Here is a 27,687-nt window from a genome sequence, read left to right on the forward strand (position 1 = left end):
GTAATTTGTCATGACTTTCCGTTTTGTCAATTCTTTTCTCAAATTGCTTTGTATTGTTTTTCATCAAGCTAGGGGTGGGCATTCGATATTTCGGTTCGATTTCGAATTTTTTTCGACTTTTGTAAATTGTGTACCGAATACCGAATCAAAATATTTAAGTTCGGCTCAATTTTTGTTATTTCAATTCGTTTTTTATTAATTCGATTCGATTTTTTTATTTTGGTTTTTTAATAGGCCTGCTTAGTGGGACGGTGGCTGGACGCCGGACGGCGTTTGCTGCGAGCCTGGCGGTTGCTGCTGCTGCTGGCGCTTGGCGGACGGCTGCGGCTGCGGCTGCCGCTGCTGGGGGGCGACTGCGGTTGCTGCTGCTGCTGCCTGAAAGAGGAAGAGGAAGATGAAAGAGGAAGTCAGAAAAGATGAAAGAGAGGAATAGGTTTCACAAAAAGTTTTTTCTTTTTTTAAAAGATTATTTAACATTAATAATTATTAATTAATATAATATAAATTATTGTATAATATTTTGGTTTAAACCAAAATATCGAAAACCAAAATAATACATGCCGAAAATCGAATCGAAATACCAAAAAATACAAAAAAGTAAACTGAATATTGAACCCAATAAAAAATTCGATATTTTGATTTTTCGGTGTTTATGCCCACTCCTACATCAAGCTTAGAAACAATAAAAAATGAACTATTTAACTCTGAGATAAAGAAAAACTATAAAATTACCAAATCAGACTTATCAATACCATACCATGCCTACCCCTACCTGGTACACTTTGTTTTTGTATTTTTTTTGTTGTTTCCCACCCAATGTTCGGTACTACTCACAATGAAGTTTGTATAATTTCGAATTTGTGACGGAAAGTCTCATATTAGGGTAAAAACACTCCCTTACAAAGACGATTTCGTACTATGGAATATCGATCACTAGACCTCTAGTTAAAGATGAAATAGTTTAAAAGCGAGTGAAAAGCCGCTAAGTCGTGGAAATAAACCCAATGGAATGGCTGAACCCGGTCTATAAAGAAAATGAATAGCAATAATTTGAACCGGGCAAAACCCTAAGGAGACCTATAAAAACACCTCAACAATACAAAACCCAAATTCCCTCCCATTTTGCCAGACTCACAGACAAAGTGACACCCATTTAGCTAAACCCTTCAAAGCAGTGGAATTCTATGTGTTTATTGTTTGGTGGGTAAAATTCAAAAATGGATCAAGATCAACAATGGCTTATCAACTGCTTGAATGCTACGCTTGATCCAAACCAACAAGTTCGTTCTTTTGCTGAAACTTCTCTTCAACAAGCTACCCTTCAACCAGGTAATCTGGATTGATCTTGAATTAGTTGGTGTCAGCTGTATGGATACTTGATTTTGCTCAGTTGGATTTTACTCCATTGATGGGTCTGTGAATCCTTGCTAAAGATTGGGTCGGTGGGTGGGTTAATTTTTGTATTTGAGTTGTTTGGGAGGTGCTTAAAGTTCTCTTATTTATGTAAAGTTTGGATCTTGGTGTAGTTTAGTGGGTTTGAATTTTACTGTAGCTGGTTAATATGTAGTTTACCTTCCTCAAACACCACTTGCGGATTACAGTGAGTATGTTGTTATATTTGCTTGGAAGATGCTTAATGTTTTTGAATTTATGTAAAATTTTGGATCTTGGAGTTGTTTGGTGAGTTTCAGTATTACTGTAGCTGGTCTGTGTGGACTCTACCTGCCTCAAATCTCACTTGTGGGATTATATGGAGTATGTTGTTGTTTTAGTTGCTTGGAAAATGCTTAAAGGTCTCTTTTTTTATGTAAAGTTTGGATCTTGAAGTAGTTTAGTGAGTTTCAATTTTACTATAATGGGATTGTGTTACAAGGTTGGGATCAAAATTCAAGTCTTTAATTGTGACTGCTCTGTGTGCACTCTACCTGCCTCAGAATCCACTTGTGGGACTAAAATGAGTATGTTGTAGTTGCTTAAAGGTCTCTTATTTATGTAAAGTTTGGATCTTGGTGTAGTTTAGTGAGTTTCAAAATTTCATTGTAGCTGATATTAATAGAATTATCGTAAATTAGCTGGCATTGATGTGTTGGTACATTCATGCTAAAAAATAATGTGTGTGGGTTATTTTTCTGTTTGAGTTGTTTGGAAGAGGCCTAAATTCTCTTATTTATGTAAAGTTTGGATCTTGGAGTAGTTTAGTGAGTTTCAGTTTGGATGTTTTGAGGAGAGTGTGTTGGTTGAAATGGTGTCAGAATACAACATTTTGACTTCAAATTTTGAAACTAACTGCCCCACAGGCTATGGTATAGTGTTAAGAGCATCAAGATTGGTGTGTGCATAAGGTGCACGTGTCGAGCTGTTGCAGACTACAGTTTGTATCTAAGTGGAAAAAGATAGAGCAGCGGACCTATTATATACTGAGTTTTGAACTGTGTGCTACTGGCTGTTGGGATTTTGTGTTTATCGAAAAAAGAAAAAAGAAAGATTAGAATCTAACTGTTCATGTCAAAGATTTGAGATACTCTTTTGTTGGTGCAAAGGACAGTATGTAGATGAAACTGAAACATTACTAGAGTTTCTAGAGTCCTTTTAAGTTGAACAAGGACATACTTTTGTTTTTTGAATTATAAATTGGCTTCCAGCACTGTCTTTGTGTGTATGATTAGTACACTGCAACCTTTCTCAAAAAGATCGAGGTTCAGGCCTCAGGGAGTTCAATGAAAGAGCAATAAGAATGTGTTAGCTTGCTGGTCATTGTAGTGTGAGGAACTAGGTCAAAAATCTTGTTTGTACGCTATATAATTGTTGCAATCTAGCGTGACCATAATTTTGTAACCTCAGGTAATATCAGTTTTCTCTTTACACTTGGATGACTGTTCTTAACTTTCTTTATAGCATATTCCTATCTCCAATTAAGGTAAAAAAGAAAAAGAAAAATCATAGAAACACTAAGTATTGTTGATCTATAAACATGTAGTGCTATCCATGAAATCTTGACTACTGACATAAGTTACAAGTCTGGAATTAAGCTTTCTGCTATGTTTGTGAATTATGGTGATCTATAAACATGGATGGGTTTAGATATTCCGGGACCCTTCCTGAATTTATTCATGTTATTTGAAAAAACTTCTATAGATAGGATAAACTTTAACCTTTGTTAATTTTGTCTTCTCCTGAAGGTTTTGGAAGCTCATTGTGTAGAATTGCGGAAAAGAGAGAGCTACCTTTGGGATTACGTCAGATATCCTGTTATATATATATATCTGTATATATATATCTATGTGTGTATGTATAAACACACACAGACACACATATATATTAATGTAAATGTATATATTAGCTTCTTTCCTTTCAAATTTTACCAATGTGATAATCCACGATGATTAGGCTTTTGTGCGCCATTTTTTTTGTTGATTGCTTGTTTGTTTCTTTTTGGCCTTGTAAGCTTAACTTGCTTTTTACCTAGCTGCTGTTATTCTAAAGCAGTTTATAAAGAAGCATTGGCAGGAGGGTGAGGAGGGTTTTGAGCATCCTGTTGTTTCAAGTGATGAAAAGGTTGCTTGTCCTATTCTTTTATCATTTGGATCTGTTTCAGCTTACCAGTCTTATTGCTTCTTTGATATGCAAAATTTAAAGACATTTTGCAGTCCTTTAACATGTGGCTTTAACTTACTGTTGGCGTTATTAACTTTTTCCTTTTTTAAAAGTCTAATTTATTGGTCAGTTTGTGCTGTTAAATGTTGAATAGTCATACTAGAACAACTGATTACTTTGTTATCATATGGCTAACTAGATTATCGTGATATATTCGCTAAACTTTTGTTTAAGGTAGCATGAATTTTCTTCATGAAGATGCTGTTATTTTAACAGGCTTCAAGCATTTGCAGGTGGAGGCTTCCTTAGAATTTTTGTGGTTTGGATATCAATGGCTTTCTTCCGTTATTATTTTATTGCATGTTAACTAATTTTTTGCTATTTTTTTGATGGGCAATTCGGGGTTTAGAATAAGCAGAATAAAGCAGTAAAGACAGAATTTTCCGTTATTTCCACTGATTACACCCCTTACTGATGCTGGAAGGAATAATATTTGGGGAGGTGCGGAGGGCATAGAAATTTTTGCTCTGACCGCACCCCCTTCTGATTCTTGTAGCGAACAATCATTAAGAGGCGACTGTAGGCTTCTTAGGAATCCTTCAGGTTAATTATACCTACATAAATTTGCTTTGAACTCATTCTAAAAGGTATATATATGTGTGCAATGTGGTTTATAACCTTTGAAAAAACTTGGGTTTTGTAACTGCTATTTTTAGCCGAAAGATAAAGATTGGCTGGAGTAACCTTCACGACCATACGGTTTTCTTTTGTAGAACCAGAGGAATTATGGTGATCAACATAATAACAACTTACAGTTGGTGTTTGAAAAGATCAGATTTTCGATAGATATAAAATATAACAGCAGGATAATTATATATTCTCATCTTGTTTATAAGTCATATATTCAAGAAGGAAAAAACCTATAGCAAATTGAGCAAGAGAGAAGGCTCCTGCTTGAACCTAATTTTTTTGTACCATATTGATTTGGTGATAATCAGGATAGCAATAAATCAATTTTCCTTTATGCAGCACCTACTTTATGAGGATCAAAATCCTATTGTATCTTTGGGATTACATCTCAGGTGTTTTGGGAAGCTCTGTTGTTTCACTTTCTCTATTCAGATTCTTGGTGTGATTCTGTGTGTTTGTCAGGTAGCTATACGTGGCCTTCTGTTGCCATTGCTCGATGATCCTCATAGAAAGATCTGCACAGCCATTGGTATGGCTGTGGCATCTATTGCCCATTACGATTGGCCAGAAGACTGGCCTGATCTCTTACCATCACTAATGAAGTGTATTACTGACCAAACAAACATGAATGCTGGTGAGTCATTTGTTTCACCTTATTATGAATTGAAAAGATTGGAATAAATCTGAATTATCATGCAACTTATTGGTTGGCATCCTTCTTTTGTTGACTTCTTAAAACCGAGGATTTAGAAGTCTGATGTTTAAATTGTGCAGTTCATGGAGCTTTGAGGTGCTTTGCTCTTGTGTCAGCGGATTTGGACGATAATATAGTTCCGAAACTTGTTCCTGTTTTATTCCCTTGCTTGCACTCAATTGTTTCATCACCTCAGGTTAATTTTGTTTTCTGTGCCTTTCTTTTAATTTGCGGAAGTAGATATCTTAAATATCTGCTGGTGGTAGTTAGTAATTTCTTTTAGTTCTTTTGCTTCTTGTGTCACCCAGAAGTACTACTCTTCAGATTCCTCTCTTTTTCTGCAGATTTATGAGAAATCTTTGCGCATGAAGGCTCTTTCAATAGTTTATGCTTGCACCTCAATGCTAGGGGCTATGAGCGGTGTATATAAGGTATTTTCAGTCTGTAAGAGAAAACTTAAAAGGTTATACAACATTGTGTAATTATATCATCATTGCTTACTTTCTATGTGAAGACGGAGACCAGTGCAATGATGTCACCTATGATTCAATCTTGGATCAACCAATTCTCTTCGATTCTAGAGCATCCAGTGCCATCGGAAGACCCTGATGATTGGAGCATCCGGATGGAGGTCGATTTTCTGTGTTTTTGTCAAAAAATATATGATGCCGTATCTTAACTTTTTTGTCACAGAGTATAACTTCCCCTTGTTACATTTAGGTTATAAAGTGCTTGAATCAGTTCCTCCAGAACTTCCCGAGCCTTATGGAAAGTCAATTTGGGGGTCAGCATTCTCATCTATTCTCCAGGACTAGATTACTCTTTAGTGTTATATGTTAAAGTGACATGGCCATGCATATATGATAAAATATTCTGACATTTCTGGCTATTTTGTTTTATTATCCTACTTTTTTTCAGTTTTTATGGGACCATTATGGCAGACATTTGTATCATCGCTAGCAGTATATACACGATCATCAATTGAAGGAATTGAAGATCCTTATGATGGGAGATATGATTCTGATGGTGCAGAGCAAAGTCTTGAATCATTCATCATCCAGGTAAAAGAGACTGAGAGCTGTTTTAATTGTTAATGTTTGGATTTTTAGATTTCAGGCGCTACCTATATCTGTTGGTGCAACATTTGAAATTGTTCATGTTATGTTTTTTTACTATGGAAACCTGGAACTTCTTTCTTCTCTTTCATATTAAAGCAGAATCGCATTTAATGTTCAAATTATTAGATCTTAATTATGTGGATCTCAGGTATAATGTGGACATTGATTGAACTCGGCGATTCTCATCTTTGTGTGTTCTTTTGTCTTAGCTTCGTCTATATGAGTGATACATTTTCTGTTGTGGTCTTGCAGTTGTTTGAGTTTCTATTGACTATTTTGGGCAGCCCCAAATTTGTAAAGGTATGATGCATAGCTTCTTTTAATTGTCTGCACCTTTTTGTTTGTAATGGTTGATGATGGTTTAGAGTTGGAGATATCATTGTAGGTAGTTGGGAACAATGTAAAGGAGTTGGTTTACTACACTATTGCCTTTATGCAGACAACAGAACAGCAGGTAATGATTATTTTCTTTTCAATTAGTTTGAGATTCAAAAGTTGCAATTGTGTAGATCTGGTTAATTATGGCATAAGAACGAGAGATCTTTTATTTTTGGTTATCTTAGCATGCTGAAAAACACATAATCATTAGTCAAACCTCTGATAAAAGATCCGTGAATGGCCTGAACAAATTTGTTGAATAACCATTTACTGAGTGTACCTGGATTTGAAAATACTAAGATTTGCAGCATTTATTTGTTATAGAAGTAGAAGCTACTTCCTATGGGCTTTGTGCCCCTTTGCTTCTATTTTCCAAACTGGGGAAAAGGTGATGAAGATTGTGTGTCACTAAATCAGAATCGTGTGGTCATGGTACTTGTGCATCTTAGTATACTTCTTTTGTGATCCTCTTGGTATCTTGTGCGTTAGCTTAAAGATGCAAATTCCTTGTTTTACTGGCAATTTAAAACCTGGGTTTGTCTTTGAGTGCTTTGTCTACCTTAATTATGGAAAATCATATAATAGCTATGCTTCTCTATCTTATCAAGGTAGGGTAAGGCTGCACACACACCACCCTCCCCAACCCACACTTATGAGATTACATTGGGTATGTTGTTATTCAACAACTCTTAGAGGGAAAAACGTATTGTTATGAGTTCACCAGCAGATATGTCCCCATGGATATCTAAGAGTGGAGATGCTAAGACTGATATGCTTGTCTTTCCGCAGAGTGAGTTAGGGAAGTTGTCAGTGTGGCAAAGTGATTATTTTTATTCAAGTTACACCAAAATGTTAAATATTGTAAACATCCAACTGAGCAGACTGTAGACTGTAGCGCTTCTGATCTGTTTCAAAATATGTATTATTTCTTTCTCTCCAGCTAGTGGTAATGTTCTTCAGTATGTTTGGGATAACAACACTGAACCTTTTGAGAGATTATGCCAAACTGCTGGAGATATATATTAAGTTCATTATATAGGGCAGCTTGTTTCCAGTTGCTGATTATTAGTATCAAGGTTGTGCCTACGATCATTTTCGTAGTATTTTTATTTTTATTATCTCTCCTCTCTATGGAATTGAGGCACCTAATTCTTTGTTTGCTACTTGATCACAACTTCACTCGTTTTTATACGTCTTATATAATTGTAATTACAAAAAGAAGTCTTCGTATACCTTCTGTGTTTATCTCGTCTTTTTATTTGGATCCCAGGTTAACACTTGGTCTGTTGATGCCAATCAATATGTAGCTGATGAGGATGATAATACTTACAGTTGTCGTGCTTCTGGTAAGCTGTTTCTAGGTGCTAACTTTCCCTCTTTTTCCTTAAACCCCTGAGGTCTCTCTATTTCTTTCTCTCTCAGTTAACAGACAATCTGTCAGTGGATAGAATTTACTAGTTATTTCACATTTAGGATCATTAACATAGTATTGCAGAAAGGTTCCTGTCATCAGACCTGTGAGATTTTAGTTAGAATGTTTAGTGCTTCCGCTAATGTGTGTTGTGGTAATTGCATTATTTTTTATGCCAACATATTTTTGCTTTCCCCTTGAATGGTCTTTCTTGCCATCACATTCTTGTACGCTCTGTCAAAGGTACACAATGTCACTTCACAGCTTCACGAGAACATAGTTTTTCTGATAAGGTAGGTTCAAGCTTCATGCAAAGTATAGTTAACCACAAGAAGTACGTAGATGTACAATGTGAACTTATTTAATTCATGAACTTCTGCTCCCTATGAAACTGGTTTATCTCTTATCAATTATAATATAATTTTTCAGTGGTCTAGCTTGCAGGGTTGGATTTCTGGCACTAATATACCGACTAATGTGACAATATTGTAAGCTGTTGAGGGTTGACTTGTTCTACCCTCAAGACCAAATTTATTCTAGTGATGTGAAGCAGGCCAGTTTCACTTTCTTAGGGCCTTTACTTCTGAGGAGTTCTCTGATTTCGATATGGACTGTTTTAGTGGGATTTTAAAAAACTTAAGCTCATGATAGCCAATAAAATAAAATAAAAAATCTTTTGTTTTCTCAGATTTGGGCGTCTTTACTGATGGCTGTGCTTTCTTTCTTCTTAGTTTTATCTATACTGTAAACTTGAATTTTGAGTTTCAGAACTCTGCATGCCAACTCTGTGCATGATATTCTATGCTGTCGGAGAGCTCTATTCTGTACTTAGTTTGATATGAAACTGTCATCTCAGGTGCTCTTTTGTTGGAAGAAGTCATTAGTTCTTGTGGTACACAGGGAATTCATGCTATCATTGACTCTGCAAAGACGCGATTTAGGGAGTCTCAGCAAGAAAAAGCATCTGGTGCTTCAGGCTGGTGGAGAGTAAGTGAAAATGAAATACCCCATCCGTTTCAATTTGTTTATCTGGTTTTGACTTGGCATGGAGTTTAAGTACTTGTGGTCTTAAACTAGAGATACGTAGAACTTACCAAAGTATCCATAATCTTGTGGTCTTCAACATGCCATGTGGAAAATTGGAACTAAAGAGTTGCCAAAAAGGGAAAGAGACGTTCTTTTTGAAGCAGATTAAAAAGGAAAGTAAGACAAATAAATTGAAACAAAGGGAGCACTATGTTTTTGATAGCTTTGGTGCTAATTAGTTTATTTAACCGTTCTCAATGCTCTATGCTATACATGGACTTTGGTATGGGTAGTAGATATGTGAAAATGCATCTAGCATGAGTAGACTCAACTTCCAGCCTGAAGTTTGGAAGATCAATAGTAAGTAACTATAGGGAAATGAAGAGTCTGGTTAAGGACTAATATGGTAGAAAAATTCTTTGACAAGCAATGTAGGATCATCAAGGTGTGTGACTCTGCTAAAGTTTATTAACCTGTTGTTGAACTGTAAATAATACTTGAACTTTCTTGGGTATCTACTTGTAGTCTGGTTTTGCATTATGATCATCTACGTATAATTTCAACATGTTGTCATTATATTTCTATTTAATGAATGAGAAGTTTGATGTCTTATAATCTGTTAGTTGATCTTGTTTATAAAGTCAAATGATTTCATTTATTGTACGCCAATATGAGGTCTAGAAGCATATTTTTAAAATCTGGGTGTACGGGGGTTTCTTCTATCAGACCTATACAACTGTTGCAAAATGAAAAAATTTCCTTACACCAGCTATGTTTTTTACAGAAGTGATTATTTTCGCTCTCTCCTTGTTCTACTTAATACAAACATCTCCTGCTTCTCTCATTGTGAAATATCTAGAGAAGACAGTGTTATTGTCTTCCATATTATTTTCCGATGGTTTCCAATTCTCTTTACCATGCAGCACATAGTTGCAACGTTGTCCTTGGGGTACCTAATTAATGAGGGAACAAGGGTCCATAGTAGCAAGAGATATCTGTATCCTCCTCCCCGCTCTCCTTACACATCAATAGCACCATCTACCACAATCCTTCTTTATTCCCCAAGATCGTCGGAAGTAGTAATTGCATTCCATACTGCTAAACCAATTGAGCAGCATTTTATGAGTAATACTCTTCCACCATGCCCTCTAAAAACTCTTACTTTTGGCAGATGAAGGAGGCTGCACTTTTTGCTTTGGCTTCAGTGTCTGAAGAGCTACTTGAAGCTGAGGTTTGTGTTACTTCCAATACTTTTAAATGGTGATTTTCTGACTTTATGCTTGTTTAACTTAAAAAATAAAGAGCATTCCTGGTAGATTCCTTTTCCTGTGTAAATTGTAGTAGCTACTTATTTTGTTTTACTTTCCTCTCAGGCCCCTGAAATCACTAAAGTCGGTTTAGGAGATACCTTGGAACAAATTCTTTCGGAAGATATGTCAACAGGTAAATCTGGTTTTGAGGATGAAATTGGATTTTAGGTTATGTTTTATGGAAATAGATGTGCGAGGTTCACAATATTGGATATCGTATTGACGCATGCTAAGGTGGATGTTGAGATATCTCTCTAATAAATTATTCCTGTTGTGGATTTTGCAGGGGTGAATGAATATCCCTTCTTATATGCCCGTATATTTTCTTCCATTGCTAAGTTTTCCTCCATGGTACTTCTCTTTGTAATTCCCATCGAAAAAAGTAAGACTTTATCTTTCGTTTTGCTATGCAACTGTATGGCTCACAATTAATTGTTGTTTGCTCAGGTCAGCGAGGGTCTAATTGAGCACTTCCTCTATGCAGCCATCAAAGCACTTGGCATGGATATGTGAGTACCTAATTTAGTACTTAATTCTACTATCAAAGAAAAATAAAGACCTCAGTTATTGATGATGGTTAACTACTACAGGCCTCCACCTGTTAAAGTAGGGGCATGTAGAGCACTTTCTCAACTTTTACCTGATACAAATAAAGAGATTCTCCGTCCTCATTTCTTGGATATATTTTCATCACTCACAGATCTTCTAAAGCATGTAAGTAACTATGAAAACAAACTCCTCCTTATTGTCTTTTTTCCTCTGTGGTTGTTGAAGCTAAGGTTGACTATCTGCTCCCCAGGCTTCTGACGAGACCATGCATCTAGTGCTTGAAACACTACAGGAAGCAGTAAAAGCAGGTAATTATTAGAAGAATATGAATCGAGTATAAATTCAACTTAGCTTGCATTTCCACTTTGGAGTTTCAAAGCTTTCGAGTGTGGTATCCCTTAAAATTTTCCAATCGCTCTATGTATGAAGTTTCTAACGTATTTTACCTATGTAGGCCCTGATTTGGTGGTATCTATTGAGCCAGTTCTCTCTCCGATTATACTCAATATGTGGGCTTCAAATGTTGCTGATCCTTTTGTCAGCATTGATGCTCTTGAGGTTCTGGAGGTAGTAATTGAAAGGCTATTTTTTGATAACAGAAATTTAATTTAGCAATGTTATATGGACTTCACCAGAAAAATGAATTAACATGTTATTGTATAGATGTATATATGTTGTAATATACATCTATTGGCTATTCTCTGAATCCTAAATTATGTGATGAAGAATGCAACCTCTAGATCACACCTGTATGGGGTACCCAAACCCGTATCAAGGTACCCGTACTTGAGCAACATAATTGACTAGTGTAAGCAAGTCAACCTATCGTGCAACTTCATGCCCAAACCAGGAGAACTTCAACTAACTGCTTTGGCAAAAGTCAGTTCTGTCTTTGAACCTACCTCCTTTCCTTTGGCTCAGGTTAACGAGCAGTCTATATTTGTGGTTTAAAGTAAATGGATATCCCTAGTGAGCGTTTATATATATGTGTGTGTTTGTTATAGATGTATTTGTGTATATCTATGTAATGTTCTCATTTTCAGATGAATTCTCACTTTTCATGCATTTGTCTTATTGAATTTATAGATTTTGTCTCGTGACATAGCTTGTTTAAGGACTTCAGTTATATTATCTTCTGTTACAATGTAAATTGACCCCTATTTTCCCTTATGCTTGCAGGCAATAAAAAATGCTCCCGGTTGTATACATCCAGTGGTTTCTCGAGTTTTACCTTATATTGGGCCCATTTTAAATAACGTATGCTCTAAATTTTCAGTCTTATTAAGGATTTTTTTTAGGACTTAAGATGATCTTTTTTGAAGAAAGGTTGTATTAGTTATTGTGCCTGATAGAAGTTTCTGTCATCTGTCAGCCACAACAGCAGCCAGAGGGTTTAGTTGCTGCTTCACTTGATCTCGTGACAATGTTGCTGAAGGTTGTGTTCTATGTAAAATATAAGGATCTTTGTTGAAACCATCCTTACGTAACTTTCATATTTCCTGTCCGACTGGAAGATAATCTGTTGTAAAGTTATCTAATGTATCAATTATGTGTTTATTTCAGAGTGCCCCAACTGACATTGTAAAGGCGGTGTATGAAGTCTCTTTTGATCCTGTTGTTCGTATAGTCCTTAAAAGTGATGATCATAGTGAAATGCAGGTTATATATGTGGACTCTGTTTCTACTTGGAAATTGCTCCCAACTTACGCTTCTGTTAGTATTGCTTTGTATGATCACAAGCTAGAAGTAACATATTGATGTTGGTTTGGGTCCAGAATGCAACACAGTGCTTAGCTGCTCTTATATCTGTGGGGAAAGAAGAATTGCTTGCTTGGGGTGGTGATACTGCGTTTGCAATGAGAAGTTTGCTTGATGTGGCTTCAAGGTTGGGTTGTCGTTCTTCCTTTTTCTTGAACCCTATTGAATCTTTTGAATTTCTAGTCGTCTGGTTATCATGCTTCACTTTGTAATATGGGGCTGGTGGAGCTCATCGATCACTTGCCATCATCTATTTTTGCTCGATGAATCTCTTTGATCTTCCTCTTTAACATGGTGTACACATGTCATATCAAGATTCATACCAAAATAAGTTGATTAATCTTTTTAGGATTATGCTACTTTGCTGTAATAGTGGAATGCCCAAAGGAAGTATAAGAAGGGAGAAAAAAGATTAGAAGGTGAAAACTGTACTCTTATAGATTGCTTTATACTTCAAAAGTATAAGTTTAGAAGTACGGGATGTTCATACTTTTCATATGCTCGCTTTTTCGTCAGTATTTCCTCATTTTTTTGGGCTCCTGGATGGGCAGGGGGAGGTGTACAAGGTGATGGTAAGACAACCACACATTGAGCTTGTCCTGCGATTATGTTTCGGGTAGCAGAATTGTAGACATATCGACTATACTGCTTGAACGATTGATTTATGCTGAATGAATGGTTTATTGTTGACAATGACTGCATGCAGGCTTCTAGACCCTGATCTTGAAAGTTCTGGAGCACTTTTTGTTGGGAGCTATATCCTGCAACTTATTCTGCATCTCCCTTCACAAATGGCCCAACATATCAGAGACCTGGTTGCTGCTCTTTTGAGGCGCATGCAATCTTGTAAACTTTCTGGGTTAAGAAGCTCTTTGTTGGTTATATTTGCCAGATTGGTATGGTTTCTCATCCTTATTTGAGGATCTGTCTTTGCATTTTTGGCTGGTAACTGCTGCATATGTGTCAGTCTCGTTTCAGTCACACAATGAACTAAATTTGTATATACATGCCACTTTTTGGCGGTAGATATTAAAAGGAAATAACGAGTACGCTCTAACATAAATTTGTGGACTACATACCACACATAAAGATTCTTTTTTTTTTGACAAAGGTACCAGTTTTGTGTATTAATCTTCAGCACTAAAGGCTGGGATCCCAAGTTTATACCATGGAGCTAAATACAGTTGAGTATACTCAAACAAAACTAAACTAGATCCTGCTTAAGCGTACAAAGAACCTAGGATATCTATAATAGCTACAGGATCATCTACATACTCAGAATTGCATTAATAGCAAAAAGTGATAATGCAATTTATTTTAATCGTGTGTAAACGACTACTAATGCTCTCATAGCATCTCATATTCCTCTCCGACCATATGGTCCACCAAATCACTGCTGGGGCAATTCTCCATCTGCTTTGGTCTGTACTGCACTACCTTCATTGTTCCAGCTTTCTAGAGCCTGACTTGTCCTTTTTTTGCATTGTCAAGCATGTGCCCCTGAAGACTTGCCCTTTCTAAAGATTCTTTTTCCTAGTTAGCTTTTAATTCAAAATACTTTGGGAGGCTTTAGGATCAGAACTAAACCAAATTGTAATTCCTTTCAATTTCTTCCTAGAAACTGAAATTTTCGTAAGTCGTTGCGACGTTGCCACAACACATCTTTTGATAGCAATCACATATTGCAATATTTCCATCCTTTACAGATAAGCTAGTATCTGCAAGTTTTTCAGTAAATTAATTTGGAAATCTTGGTGTGTTGTTAACTGCTTAGTCTCGTTTGTACTTGATGCTTTTCTATAGCAATGCGGAGAGGCTGTAATGATCTCGAGGTTTATCTTTCTATGTAGGTCCACATGAGTGCTCCTCATGTTGAACAATTTATTGAGATGTTGGTCTCAATCCCAGCAGAAGGTCATCCTAACTCCTTCGCGTATTTAATGGTTGAATGGACAAAGCTGCAAGGCAAGTATACAGGCTTACTGGTCCTTCAGTGGCATCATTTAGGAACATGTAACTGCATCGTTTGAGCATATCATTGATCATTTCTTCTATTTGCTTAATCTCTCGTGTAGCTTACTTAGGAGGTTGTGCGTCTTATGAGCTACACCATTACAACTGATTGTATATTTTACTGCACTAATAAAAGTGCTTATATTCAGGGGAAATTCAGGGGGCCTACCAAATCAAAGTTACCACTACAGCTTTGGCGTTACTTTTATCTACAAAGCATGCTGAATTGGGGAAACTGAATGTTCATGGCTATCTTATTCAGGTTGGTTTGCATTTGTGCTTGATTCTGTTAGAAGCAAAGTCCACCAAAGACTCAAATCCATTTTGTGGTATTTTGAAGTCCTCTGCAGGGATAACTACACGCTCAAAAGCTAAAACAGCTCCAGATCAATGGATGATGATGCCTCTTCCTGCCAAGGTATTGTTACTGCTGCTATGATGGTCATTTTCTGAAATAAACGCCTAAACATGTATTTTTTCTTCGTATGTTCGTGCTACACTTTCACATGAATATATGCTGAGTACTCGTCAGGCATGACACCATCTTTGTTTATAGGACTTCTAATTCTTCACTTGACATCGCTTCCTCTCCTATTAATGATAAATTGATTTATTTTACCTCAGTCCGCATTTTCATCTGTGTTTCAGCAATTGATTTCCGATATTTTCTATGTATTCTTTTATTTTGATGTGTTTTTATGCAGATATGTAATCTAGCTCTGCTGAGTAGTTAAACCATTAGGTTTTTTTAACAGAACTTGTGTTTATTGACATGATAGATACTTGCTTTATTAGCGGACGCCTTGATCGAAATTCAAGAGCAAGTTTTAGTTGGTGGCGACGAGGTAATTGTAGTCTTAACGCACTATATAGATACAAACACATACGATCCTAAATCTTGCACAAATTCCTTATTCCAGGATAGCGACTGGGAGGAAGTTCAAGAAGCAGACGTTGAGACGGATGAAGCCTTAATTCTATCAAGCAGTGCCATACCCCGTGGTAGACCATCCCATGATTACCTTGACGCGATGGCAAAAGCGTTTGACGAGGTTTATCAACGCTTCTCGTCTCTCTTTCTCATCTGTCATCCTGTCAAAGTAATCACCTCTTAATCCGTAATACGTTTTACAGGACCAGGATGACGGTGACGATGATGACCTTCTTAGTGGTGCCGACCCCCTTAATGAGGTATTTGTTCAGACAAGTTTCATCATATCTTGAATCCTATCGTTCCATTCGTATAAACTGACAATCCAATTCAACCACATCAGATAAATCTGGTGAATTATCTAGTAGATTTTCTCAAGAAATTCTCTCATAGTGAAGGAGCAATTTTCAGTCATCTGTTACAGGTCTGTTCAAGTGACTCGATGTAACGTATTTACACGAATATCTTATCTCGAAGCCCTAGTTATCGTTTTAACAATCGATCTTTGCAGAATTTAACGAAATCTCAACACGATGCTATTCAAATGGTGTTGAAGCAATGAGGATTCTTTTGTTGTACAAAAGGTGAGTACAATGTTCATTGTGAAAGTATATCTGGTTTTGGCCTAAAATGGTTCTTGGTGAGTGACTATGCGTTTGTTTGTAAAGCGAAATTTTATAAATTTTTTGATTATTTTCTTTCAATTAAAACGCTTGTAATTTAAGGTAACGAGTAACAACTTGTATTTGTTTGAGGCAATGTAAATTTACGCGATGTGAGGCGTTTCTTTTATTGGTAATATTTGATTATATTCAAACTTGATTCGTTATCATTTATATTCGATTATGAGAAACATATATATCAAACATCGTTGTGATTGACCTTTAGGAGCTATTGCACTTATAAGCTACGATGATAGCATATTTAGTGTAATTTCACAGATCGTGTTCGGGGATGTCTACTTTGTGAAGATAAATTGATTGTTTATGAAGAGATTCTTTTTATTGAATAATGTAAGTCAAATAATGTAATTACTTTACTGAAGTAAAAGAAACAAGTTTAAGATTAATTTTAAATTTAGTTTTTAGATATTTGAAAAGGAAATAAAAGTTACTACAAAAATTGCAAATATTTATATCAATATGGTTTAAAAAAATAAATACATAAAGTTTTAATTATTTAAATTTCGATAAGTGAAATGCTGTAAGTATATAAAACGAAGGGATTATGATATTTATGAGAATAACACCTTGCATATTACATATTTTTTTAAATAGGAAGAAAGATAAATATACCCTTGAACTATCGTAAATGGTATGTAAATACTTTTCACCACACTTTAGGGATATTGGTGCTCATATCATTCAAAAACTAAAGCATATATACCCTTTATACTAAAGGAAATATATGTGTCATAATCTTATCCACCTACCCAACATCGGATCAATGGATAAGATTGCATCACGTGTTCCTATTTAGTCTTTCGTTAGAGTGAAGAATATATACGCTCTAATTTTTGAATCACAGAAACACCAATATTTCAAAAATATGATAAAAGTATCTGCTACCATTTATAATAACTCAAAAGTATAATATAATGACTACCACTCATCTAAAGTCTAAATTCCTCGTAATCAAAATGTACTATGTACTATATAATTTAATTAATTGACATAATTGCAAAGCAATCTTGTTCCACACATTTTTTCTCTCTCCAAATTTACCTAACGTTGCAAAGTGTTTGCTCGTCATTTAGGTTCACACATAATAAATCTTCTTGTTGTAATCATTTTCAATGTTCTTCACGAGATACAAATGCTCGTCATTTAGGATCACACATAATATACCTTCTTGTTATAATCATTTTTAATGTTCTTCACGAGATATAAATGTTCGTCATTTAGGTTCACACATAATATATCTACATGTTGTAATCATTTTCGAGATATATATCGCAAGAAACTAAGTTAAAAATATTGTATGGTTTACATAATTTTGTATTAAATGACAATTTTAAAAATTTTAATTTTAAATGTCAGATATATCTATCAATGAAAGGAAAGTTGGTTAACACAATTAAAAATATATCTACATGTTGTAATCATTTTCAATATTCTTCACGAGATATATATCGCAAGAAACTAATTTAAAAATATTATATGATTTACATAATTTTGTAATAAATGACAAATTTAGAAATTTTGACTTTAAATTTCAGATATATCTATCAATAAAAGGAAAGGTGGTTAACACAATTAAAAATATATCTACATGATAAAAATGTAATTTTTGATGTTAGCAATAATAACCATTCGTTTAAATTTCATAATCCAAATATATAATAAAAATTTACTATATTCTAGTATAATTTTTTTTTTTTGATATGATAGTTAAGTAATTTTGTTTCACACATTCATTTCTCTCTCCAAATTTTAAGAACAATTCATGACCTAAACACTTTTAATATTCTTCACGAGATACATATTGCATGAAAAAATAATAAAAATATTTGTTTTTTCTAAAATTTTAAATTATATGGTTCTGATAATTTTGTATTATATGATAGTTTTAGAAATTCTGATTTCAAATCTGATCAATGCTACTAACCAACAAAATAAATGGCAGTTAACACAATAAACGATGTACCTAATTAACATGATTTTCTTTAGTAAATATATATTACTTATATAAAGAATTTTCAACTTACAATTCACTTTTTTTCGTATATTTATAAATCGATAATATTTTAAATGACTTGAGGATATAAATTAGTTTGAATTTGAATTTTTTTATTGATCATTATCCTCCGCTAGATCTAATCTCTATTTCTTGTCTGATGTGAGATGTTCATATTGAGGTTTTAATTAAATTTCGTTTTACATAAAATTTATTAAATAGAAAAGTGTTATCTATCTGATTTTTTTAAATCTTTTTCCTAGGGGTATACATGACCGGGTTGGTTCAGATTTTTCAAATATCAAACCAAATCATTTGTGCTGGATTTTTAAATTTATAAACCTCTAGGCGTAACCTTTCGCTTAATACTAGAAATCAAACCAAACCAATAAAACTCGGGTTTTTTCTGGTTCTTCGGATTTTACGGATTTTTGGATTTTTTCGATAAAGTTCTCATACAAATATATAATTTACTTGTACTTCAAATATTTCTTTAGTCCTACCAAAATGCAACTATCCAAGTTATTTCTCAAGAAAATAATAAAAAATATGATATGATTAATGACACTAAAATATTCAAAAATAATAATAATAATAAAATTGCGTAAAAAAATATTGCAAATTAATAAGTCATAATGAAATTGATCATTAGTTAAAGTACTAAATCATACTAAAATAAGTTTAGTAAGTATTAGTTACATGACTAAATATTAAAAGAAGTAAAATTAGATTATGTATTTTAATTGTCTAAATCTATATAAAACTAAAAAATAAATATTGAATATTATTGTCATTCTTAGTGTTGACTTGATTTTCTTTTGCATTAGTATTAAATTTATTTTTATTTAAACTTTGTTATAATTACCAACATGTATGGACTATACTCTTTATTAGATTACTAAGAATTCTAACTTCCAAACATGAAATAAATATATTAAAAGATAAAAACTATGAAAAAGTATAAGAGATATTTAAAATTTATATCGATATAAGTATTTTATGTATAAAATAAAAATTTAAAATTTTATATATAACGTCGGGATTGATTTGGTCTCGGGTGCATTTTTTTACTTGAAACCAAATCAAACCAAATTACTAGTCATTTTTTTCCGATTTGACTTAATTTATGGCTTGATTCAGTTTTCAGTTCGATCTTGTAAACTTTTATCTCATGCGTATTCAAATTATAATAATTTCGATTAGTTAGAAATAAAAAACATTCTTTAATCAAATTAAAACTTTTTAGCTGACTATAATTACTCTACTATCCTCAATCCTTTTTTTTTCTTTTCAAATGGGAGTGTTTGTTTTTATTTTAATATTACCTGAAAATGGAATTTAAAAATAGAATTCTCTTTGACTCACTTAAAGAAAGTGAAATTTTTATTAAAACTACCACCTTGAATAAACAAAAAAAAATTATAATATTGAAATTTTCCATACTTGACTATCAATTAAAAAAAGAACTTGCTTCATATTTGGTGGCTGACAAAAAATTGCTATTGAATTAGCATATCATGTGACTCTACTTTCCATTTTTATTTTTATCAGTTCCTTCTAGGAAAAGTCCTCTTTTAAGTTTATTTAATTTTTTTTATATGAAAAATGAAATTTGCGGTCGCTATTCTTTTGGTGCGCACAGGGTAAAATTCTCGTTCTTATGCAATAGATCGTAAATCACATAGGAGAGGTAACCCGTATTAGGCAAGTCACTATAATAAAAATAACTTTTAGCGACATTAATAAAGAATACTAAAGTTTTTACTCGGCATTAGTTAAATGTTATTACAACCAACGTTGCTAAAGACTTTAGGGACATATACAAAGAGTGACAATTGCCGCTAAAAATACATATTTAGCGGCAATTAAGAAATAATTGCCGCTAATAATCATTTTTGTCGTAGTGAGCCTGATGCAATGAGCTTGATCCAGAAGGCAAACCCCTTGTCTTCGAACTTAAGACCTCCAACATGGAAGTTTCAAGCTCAAACCACTGGTTCACCCCGAAGTTTATTTAATAAATATTTTCAAAATGTTGTTGGGTTATACATTTGAATAATTCTTTATCAATTTTTCAAGTGAAATTCTTTTCCTACTTAAGGATGTTTACAATCAAACGATAATCAACCATCAAAATCGTAATTGAATAATGGTTGAAAGTGATTGAGAATCTCATTAAAAAATAGTCTATCTATTTGGAAAAAAAAAGATTATTTAATTTATATTAAATAATGAAATAACTCGATTATTAATTTAATGAATGAATAATCGTTTAAATCAAATCAAATCAATTGATATAATAGTATTGTTGACTTAAAGTTTCGAAGGGAAATAGAAGAAAAAAACAATAATTAACATTTGATTAAACATATGTAATTTCCGTCTGCTGAAATGACAATTAACTTTGATTAATTAAGAGGAATTACTAGATGTTAATTTTATCAAGGGAAAAGGGTCTAATATATCCCTAAATTTGTCATTTGGAGCTGATATATCCCTCGTTATAAAAGTGACTCATATATGCCCTTACCGTTATACAAACGGCTCACATATATCCCGGCCGTTACAAAATGGCTCACATATACCCTTCATTTAACGGAAGTTAAAAAATTAGTTTTAAATTTATATTTATTACTTCTATTTTTTTTAAAAAAAAATTATTTAGGGGTATATATGATTCTTTTATCAAAGTTCAAGGTATATTTTAATTTTTCATACATAAATTATTTTTTGACTTCTTTTATTATAATTATTTGAATTTCTTATTCTTATTTTTTTTTCTTTCATTCCTTAGTTTAAAGAATAAAAAATTAATTTTTTTTGTGTATATTGTAATTTAATTTCATATTCGAAGAAAAAAATTGATCATCTACAATAAGTTTTACAAGAATATTAGTGAAACATAAATAAATTTGATTATCAAAATAATAATTATAAATTAGTCATTAAAACAAAAAAAGTAAAAAAAAAATAATATGTTTGACGAGGATTAAATTTACTCATATGAAATTATATTTTTAGCAAAAGATAATAAAAATTTAGATTAAAATTATTATTTTTTCATTTTCGTTTGAGGAAAAGGATATATGTGAGCCATTTGTTTACAAGTAGGGGTATATATTAGCCACTTTCATAACAAGGTGTATATCAGCTCTAAATGACAAAATTGAGGGATATATCAGATCCTTTTCCCTTTTATCAAAAAACTTAAGAGCTAAGATGATTAAATTTCTTTTTGATTTAGTTCACCAAGACATTACAAATTATTTTTATGGTATTTTTAGTCTAGTTTGAATTTTAAAATTATACATTGTGATATTTGAATTTTTTTTAGGATTTTTATTTTAAGAAACACGTTTTATTACTAAATAACTTCTGTGGCTAATATTGTTTCTTGAGATTTGCATCATTAACGCACAATTATTCATGATATTTAAATACATTTGTCCTCTTTTAATTCAAGCTTCCAAGAAAAATTCAACCAACGTTTACAATGTTTATATATATATATATATATATATATATATATATATATATATATAAAATCTAAAATTAGCAAATTTAGAAAGGAAAATGGTATATAATGCCAAACTATTAATTCAAATTAAATGTTATTAATATAGTTTAATTTAATTGTATCCAATAGCAAACTGTTGCTATTTCACCTCTCTCCCTGGTGAATCTCACTCGCCATTTTTGTTCTGTCCTTCGCCTCTTTCGCTTTTATACAAACACAAATGTATAAAATGTGTTTGTGTTCGAATAAAGCGAAAGAAAATTGTATATACACATATATTTTCGTTCCCCTCTCTACCCTCTCCTAGATCTCGCTCGCCACTCTCCGAGATCTCGCTCGTCACTCTCACTTGCCTCTCTCACTTTATACAAACACAAATGCATACATTGCGTTTGTGTTTGTATACAACGAGAAAAAATTGTATATACAATTACAAATGCATATATTTTCGTCCTATACACTTATGATTATACAAATGCGATCTTCTACTGTCCAGTTTTTCTTTTGTCTTTCTTTCTCTCTCGCTTTATAGAAACACAACTTATACAATTGACTTTTTGTATATGTATACTGAAACAGATGATATAACTGTTTTCTTTTGTATATGTATAGCGAAATATATATATTTCTGTTTGCTATGGAGCGTAATTATGCAAACTATAAATACCGTAATATAAATATAATTTTTATGTTTGCTATATGTGAAAGTTAACCATGACATCTTATACTCTTAATTATTAAAATATCTAATTTAAGTGTGTATGCTATAAAATCAATTCAAGTTCATAAGAAGGAGGTAACAAAAGTATTGTGTTTAATATTAGTACAAAGTAAATTATCTAGGGTTTTATAACTTTTATTCAACTGAGTGCTCAAGCTTTGATCAGAACAAACCTATTAATTATATTATTATTTATCTATTTTAAAATAATTTATAATATATAGTATTAAAATAGGTTTTAATTTACTTTTAATTAATCTAGAAGTCTCATTAAGCACTTCAAAATGATTACTTCCTTAATTGAAGATTAAAAGTACATCAAACTCGTATGAATTTTTACCATGAGCAAAATAAATCAATTTGAATTAACAATATAACAAAAGCTAAGGTACATCAAATAAATTAGAACGTATTTATATTATACGTGCAAAAATTATATCGAATATATAGGTTAAACATATATTTTATTTATATTTTTTCCGCAATGATATAATTTATATGATGCACTTTATAACAAGACACATAATTCTACAAATAAGGAATAACTTATAATTAAACTTGAGATCCTAATCAAATTAGAGATATTTATTCTTTATAGATTATTTTATTAATAGTAAAATTATTTCTTTTAAATTTGAAAATGTATTATTTTTTTGGGAAAACTAAAGAGCTATGAATAACCAAACATTGAGGTTCTAACCTAATGATTGCAACTTCAAGTTGAGTTATATATATATCAAAACCTATATTACACACTAATTACTATAAATAGCGATGTATAATAATCTTAAAAAATGACTCTTTTAACCTTTCAACTTATAATTAGTTGTAATTACCAAGTGATTCAAATACATGCATATATATATATACAAAATCTAGGGATTTTTTCTTCATCATCATCAAGCTAACTTGCCATTATTTACAAAATAAAAGTAAAATAATGGCCATAATACATCCTAATAAGTAAGTAATTAACAACTATATATATTATTCATCTTTCATTCCACCTATGTTATTAATATTCTTCAAAAACGTCATCAGATGCATGTAATTTTTTGAAGAACCAAACAACCATGCAATTAAACGTTCTTTTCATTTATCGTAACCACCATTGACAACGATCTCTTGACCTAGTCCCCTCCACGAAATCAAACAACACAACCTCTTGATGCAAATTCACAAGTAGACGAGGTTGTTTGAGATGGTTTCGACACAACGGACACGTCATACGTCCCATACCTAACCACCTATCTAGACAAACCCTATGAAAAAGATGATCACATCTCAATTCTCTAACTTCTTCACCTTCTTCAATCTTGCACAAACACACTGAACATTCTATTGAACCCGAATTAGAAGACCCCGGTTCGGGTTCATAATGCATAACTTCAAGCTCATGATCATCATCATCATCATTTTGTGAAGAAATTGTATAAAGGTTATGAGGATGAGTAAAGGATTGAAGGAGAAGTACATTCCAAGCCCATTTCAATTGAGTAACTATAAAAACAACATAGTTTAGTACTATAGTTATCGATGATGATCGATGAACCATTTTTAGAGTTTTTTTCAAAATATAAATAGAAGCTAGAAAAAACATAAAAATAGTGATAGCTGATGATGCTGATCGCATATTTTCTTGTTTTTGTAAAATGTGCAACCTTTGTGATTTTTTCAAGCTCACAAAAGCATTTGGGTGTATATGTTTTTGGGAATATAAATGTGGCTATATATATATATATAGAATAAGAGGACTAGTAGAAAATTGGGAAGGCTAAAGAAGAAAATAAATAAAATAATGTTTTTTCTTTTTTTGTGTAATTGGATAATATTATATACACGTTTTTTTAAGAATAAAAACGATTAAAAATTATTATTAAAATGGAATGCTAAATAATGTCTGCCGCTGTATAATTTGGATAATAAGAGGGTCCATAATATGTGGCAGGTGACTTTTACTATAAGATTATTTTTAGAAAATATATGATACTTTTTTTTATATAATAAAAGTTAAAAAGAGAAAAGACAAAGAGAGAATATTATAATTATTATTATTGAATAAAATGGTAAAAAGGTATGCTTGGAAGATAGATTTTCAACTAGGGAAACTAAAAGGTACTGTCAAAACTTACTATTCTATATTTATATATATAAATATAATTCGATAAATTTAAATTTGAAGTTTATAAATTTATAAAACGAACTCAAGTATGCATATATATAGTAAGAACTCCATTAAAATCATTTTGATGGATTCTGCTCTTATATATACGCTATTTGTATTAATTTATATTGCATTATTTAATTTGATGTACAAAATTTTAAAAAAGAAAAAGAAATAATTTTGAACTTTGTGATAGTACTAAAACACTATCATTTGTGTGATTATAATTTACTTTTTATTAAAATTTAAAAGGAAATTTTATACTTAAATTATTTTCAAGTATAAAAAGATGACATTGATTTGAGGACAAATCAAATCAAATATTCAGATGTAGAAAATATTAATTAGTTTATTCTTTTAATTAATACGTTAATTAAATTGATTAATTAACTTTGATATTTTTTTTTAATTGAACTCTTGAAATTAAGAAGAAATTAATTATATAAATTTAGGTACTCATGTAGAAGTAGTGACGTTAATCTTGTAGAAGTAGTGACGTTAATCAAATGTATATAATTTTCTTATTTAATAATGTGTAATATTTAGTTTCGAAACTATTTTATTGCACCTTTTCAATACTAAAAATAGGACATATAATCTCATAAGATGGGACAAAATTAATAGGACAAAATTAATAAGACAAAATTAATCAGTATAACTATAATAAGCTCAATTTATATATTATTATAAGAAAAATCGAAGGTAAAATAATTAATGCATGAATTATTATGAATTTATTTCCTTACTATCTTGTAACTATTTTTTTTTTCTTGCTATAATATGATTGGTGTCATGTCAAACTCGTGACACCATATAAGTTGAAAACTTGGGTTGTTAAATTTAATAAATAAACAATTAAACTTAGATATTTTTTTCCCAAGTTTTGTTTATAAACACACTGATTTCTCTTGGGACTTTTTCCTGATTTATTAGGTATAGGGTAAAATTTATCTATATTGAGTGTTTATATTAAGTTTATATATATAGATTGTGTGTTTAAATTTATAGTTTATTTAATAGGAAATTTAGCTAACTAGTTAAAAAAATTAATTTATTTAGTGATAATATTTATATTTTAATAATATTAGTAAATATGTCAAAATGTCATTATTTTAAAAATAAATGATTATTCTGATATTATTAATATTTTCTTTCTTATTATTTACACCTTTTTTTCCCTCTCTCATAGATTATACATTTTTCTATATTTATGTAATTGGATAAATATTAATGTCATTTTAATTTTTTTCTCTCTTACTTTCTTCCTAATCAATCTCCAGATTTTTCTCTCTTTTCTTACTCTTCTTTTCAATTTCTCTCTCTAAATTCTTCCAAATCAATTTCACAATTTTCGATTCAATATATTAATATTTTCTATTATTCTCATTTAATTTCATTACAAGATTTGATTTGAAGATTAACATTGATTTGGGTATTATGTTTTCCAGATTCCTTATTTATTTACTTACTGATTTTGGTGTTTTTTTTTGTTTTTTTTTTGGTTTTGTTGTTGTTCTTAAAACATTTTTTAAGGTTTGAGACTACATAATTCTCTCTTTAATGGACATTTTCAAGAGAAATACTAGATGTATTGGACAAAATAATTAAAGTTCCGTTGATTTTCTATCATTTAATTTTTTTCACTCAAGAATTAAACAACAATTGGGTTCCACTTCTAAATCTAAGGAAGATATACGATGAAAAAAATGCCTGAATTATTTAAGTAACAGATCTGGAGGTACCATCTAAAGTAAGTATTTAAAGAGACTTGTCGACTTTCTATACGTTTAATTTTAATCGACTGGAAAGAGAATTTCTTAATTTATTTTAATAACTAAATAAGCACAATTTAGTGAAAGATATGTTTTCAACCTTTATATGAGGTATGTGATCTATTAAGCTATATTTATTAACTACTAATGTTGATTATAATAAATCAATAATCTCAATTTTGTGTGTAATTATAATGTACGATCATATTAATGACCATCAAAAGTGATAAAATTATAATTATTTTGAAGGCTTGAGGTTGGGCCTCATTATTGATAAGACGATAGATTTGAGTTTTATCGTACCAAAAGAATAAGATGATAGATTTATGTCCAATCGCAAAAAGAGGGTAAGACATTGGGTTAAAGTCTTGATACACCATGATGATAAGATATTGGGTTCAAGATCCATTGATTTATGACCTAAGACACTTTTATATAGATAAGACATTGAATGTGAGTCTCAATGCACCATACTGATGATATAATAATGACTAAAGAAAAATTAATGTGTTTTTTATGAGAAGTCATGAAATTTACTGAATTTGCTCCATTATGTAAAGTGAATGTGGTTGCAGTGCATAATATATCTGAAAGAAGACAAGTGATTGAATAATGTACATAGTTATGGAATGAGGTACTAAAAGTTATCATTAGATATTTTCACATTTTTGTGTTTCATTCATGAAGAATGATAACTTTTGACAAGAGCTAAAAATATAGATCAATTCTCTAAAGAGAATGATGTGTAAGCCACCATGCTAGGCATGAGAAAGATTACGACCTTTGGTTAACGATGTGGTATCATCAAGAATGTCTATGAGAAGACATGTATCATAGAAACGTTTCATGCTGTATTTTCAGGCTTGTATTGGACAAGAATTAGTTCAATTGAGGCACATTCTACGATAAATAAGAAGTTTTTTAATTTCAATACTTTTTTAATTTGACATGATTGTCTGAGACATTATTAGTCTATAATGTTTAGACGAATTATGAAAAATTAAAATGGACATCCATTGTAGAAACTAAAAAATCTTTTAAATGGTGAGTTTTCTTGTAATGGTTGTTAGCAAGACAAGCTAATTGTTAGACCATCACAAAAAAAGTTGAGATTGAATTCTCTGCGTTCTCGGAACGTATACAAATATTTGTGGACCTAGCCATTCACCTACTGGATTGTTTAGACATTTAATGGTCCTAATAAATGTTTCTTCTATATGGTCCGATGTGTGCCTATTATTATCTCGCAACTTGATATTTCTTCTATATATATATATATATATATATATATATATATATATATTTATTGATTATCGCTAGAAATTATTTTTATGATAACGTGTTTCATAATTAATAGATCAAAGG

The 27,687-nt window shown here is 31.7% G+C and overlaps 1 protein-coding gene across 1 annotated transcript; it reads left to right on the plus strand.

Moving 5' to 3' along the window:
* Positions 1–1,057: 1,057 nt before the first annotated feature.
* On the plus strand, positions 1,058–16,289 carry LOC101246715 (uncharacterized). The gene is made up of 33 exons (XM_004238937.5): positions 1,058–1,329; positions 3,180–3,241; positions 3,463–3,555; positions 4,747–4,918; positions 5,059–5,174; positions 5,323–5,409; positions 5,493–5,609; positions 5,699–5,762; positions 5,897–6,039; positions 6,349–6,396; positions 6,482–6,550; positions 7,745–7,820; positions 8,742–8,872; positions 10,083–10,142; positions 10,285–10,354; positions 10,508–10,572; positions 10,669–10,730; positions 10,812–10,935; positions 11,021–11,078; positions 11,225–11,337; positions 11,950–12,027; positions 12,143–12,205; positions 12,334–12,429; positions 12,546–12,655; positions 13,235–13,424; positions 14,379–14,493; positions 14,691–14,803; positions 14,882–14,959; positions 15,321–15,386; positions 15,462–15,593; positions 15,676–15,732; positions 15,816–15,896; positions 15,984–16,289. Exons 1-33 carry the CDS (start codon positions 1,218–1,220, stop codon positions 16,032–16,034), a joined length of 3,072 nt encoding a protein of 1,023 aa, XP_004238985.1. The 5' UTR covers positions 1,058–1,217; the 3' UTR covers positions 16,035–16,289.
* Positions 16,290–27,687: the final 11,398 nt, after the last annotated feature.

This window comes from Solanum lycopersicum, chromosome 5 (assembly GCF_036512215.1).
Source record: "Solanum lycopersicum chromosome 5, SLM_r2.1".
NCBI lineage: Eukaryota > Viridiplantae > Streptophyta > Magnoliopsida > Solanales > Solanaceae > Solanum > Solanum lycopersicum.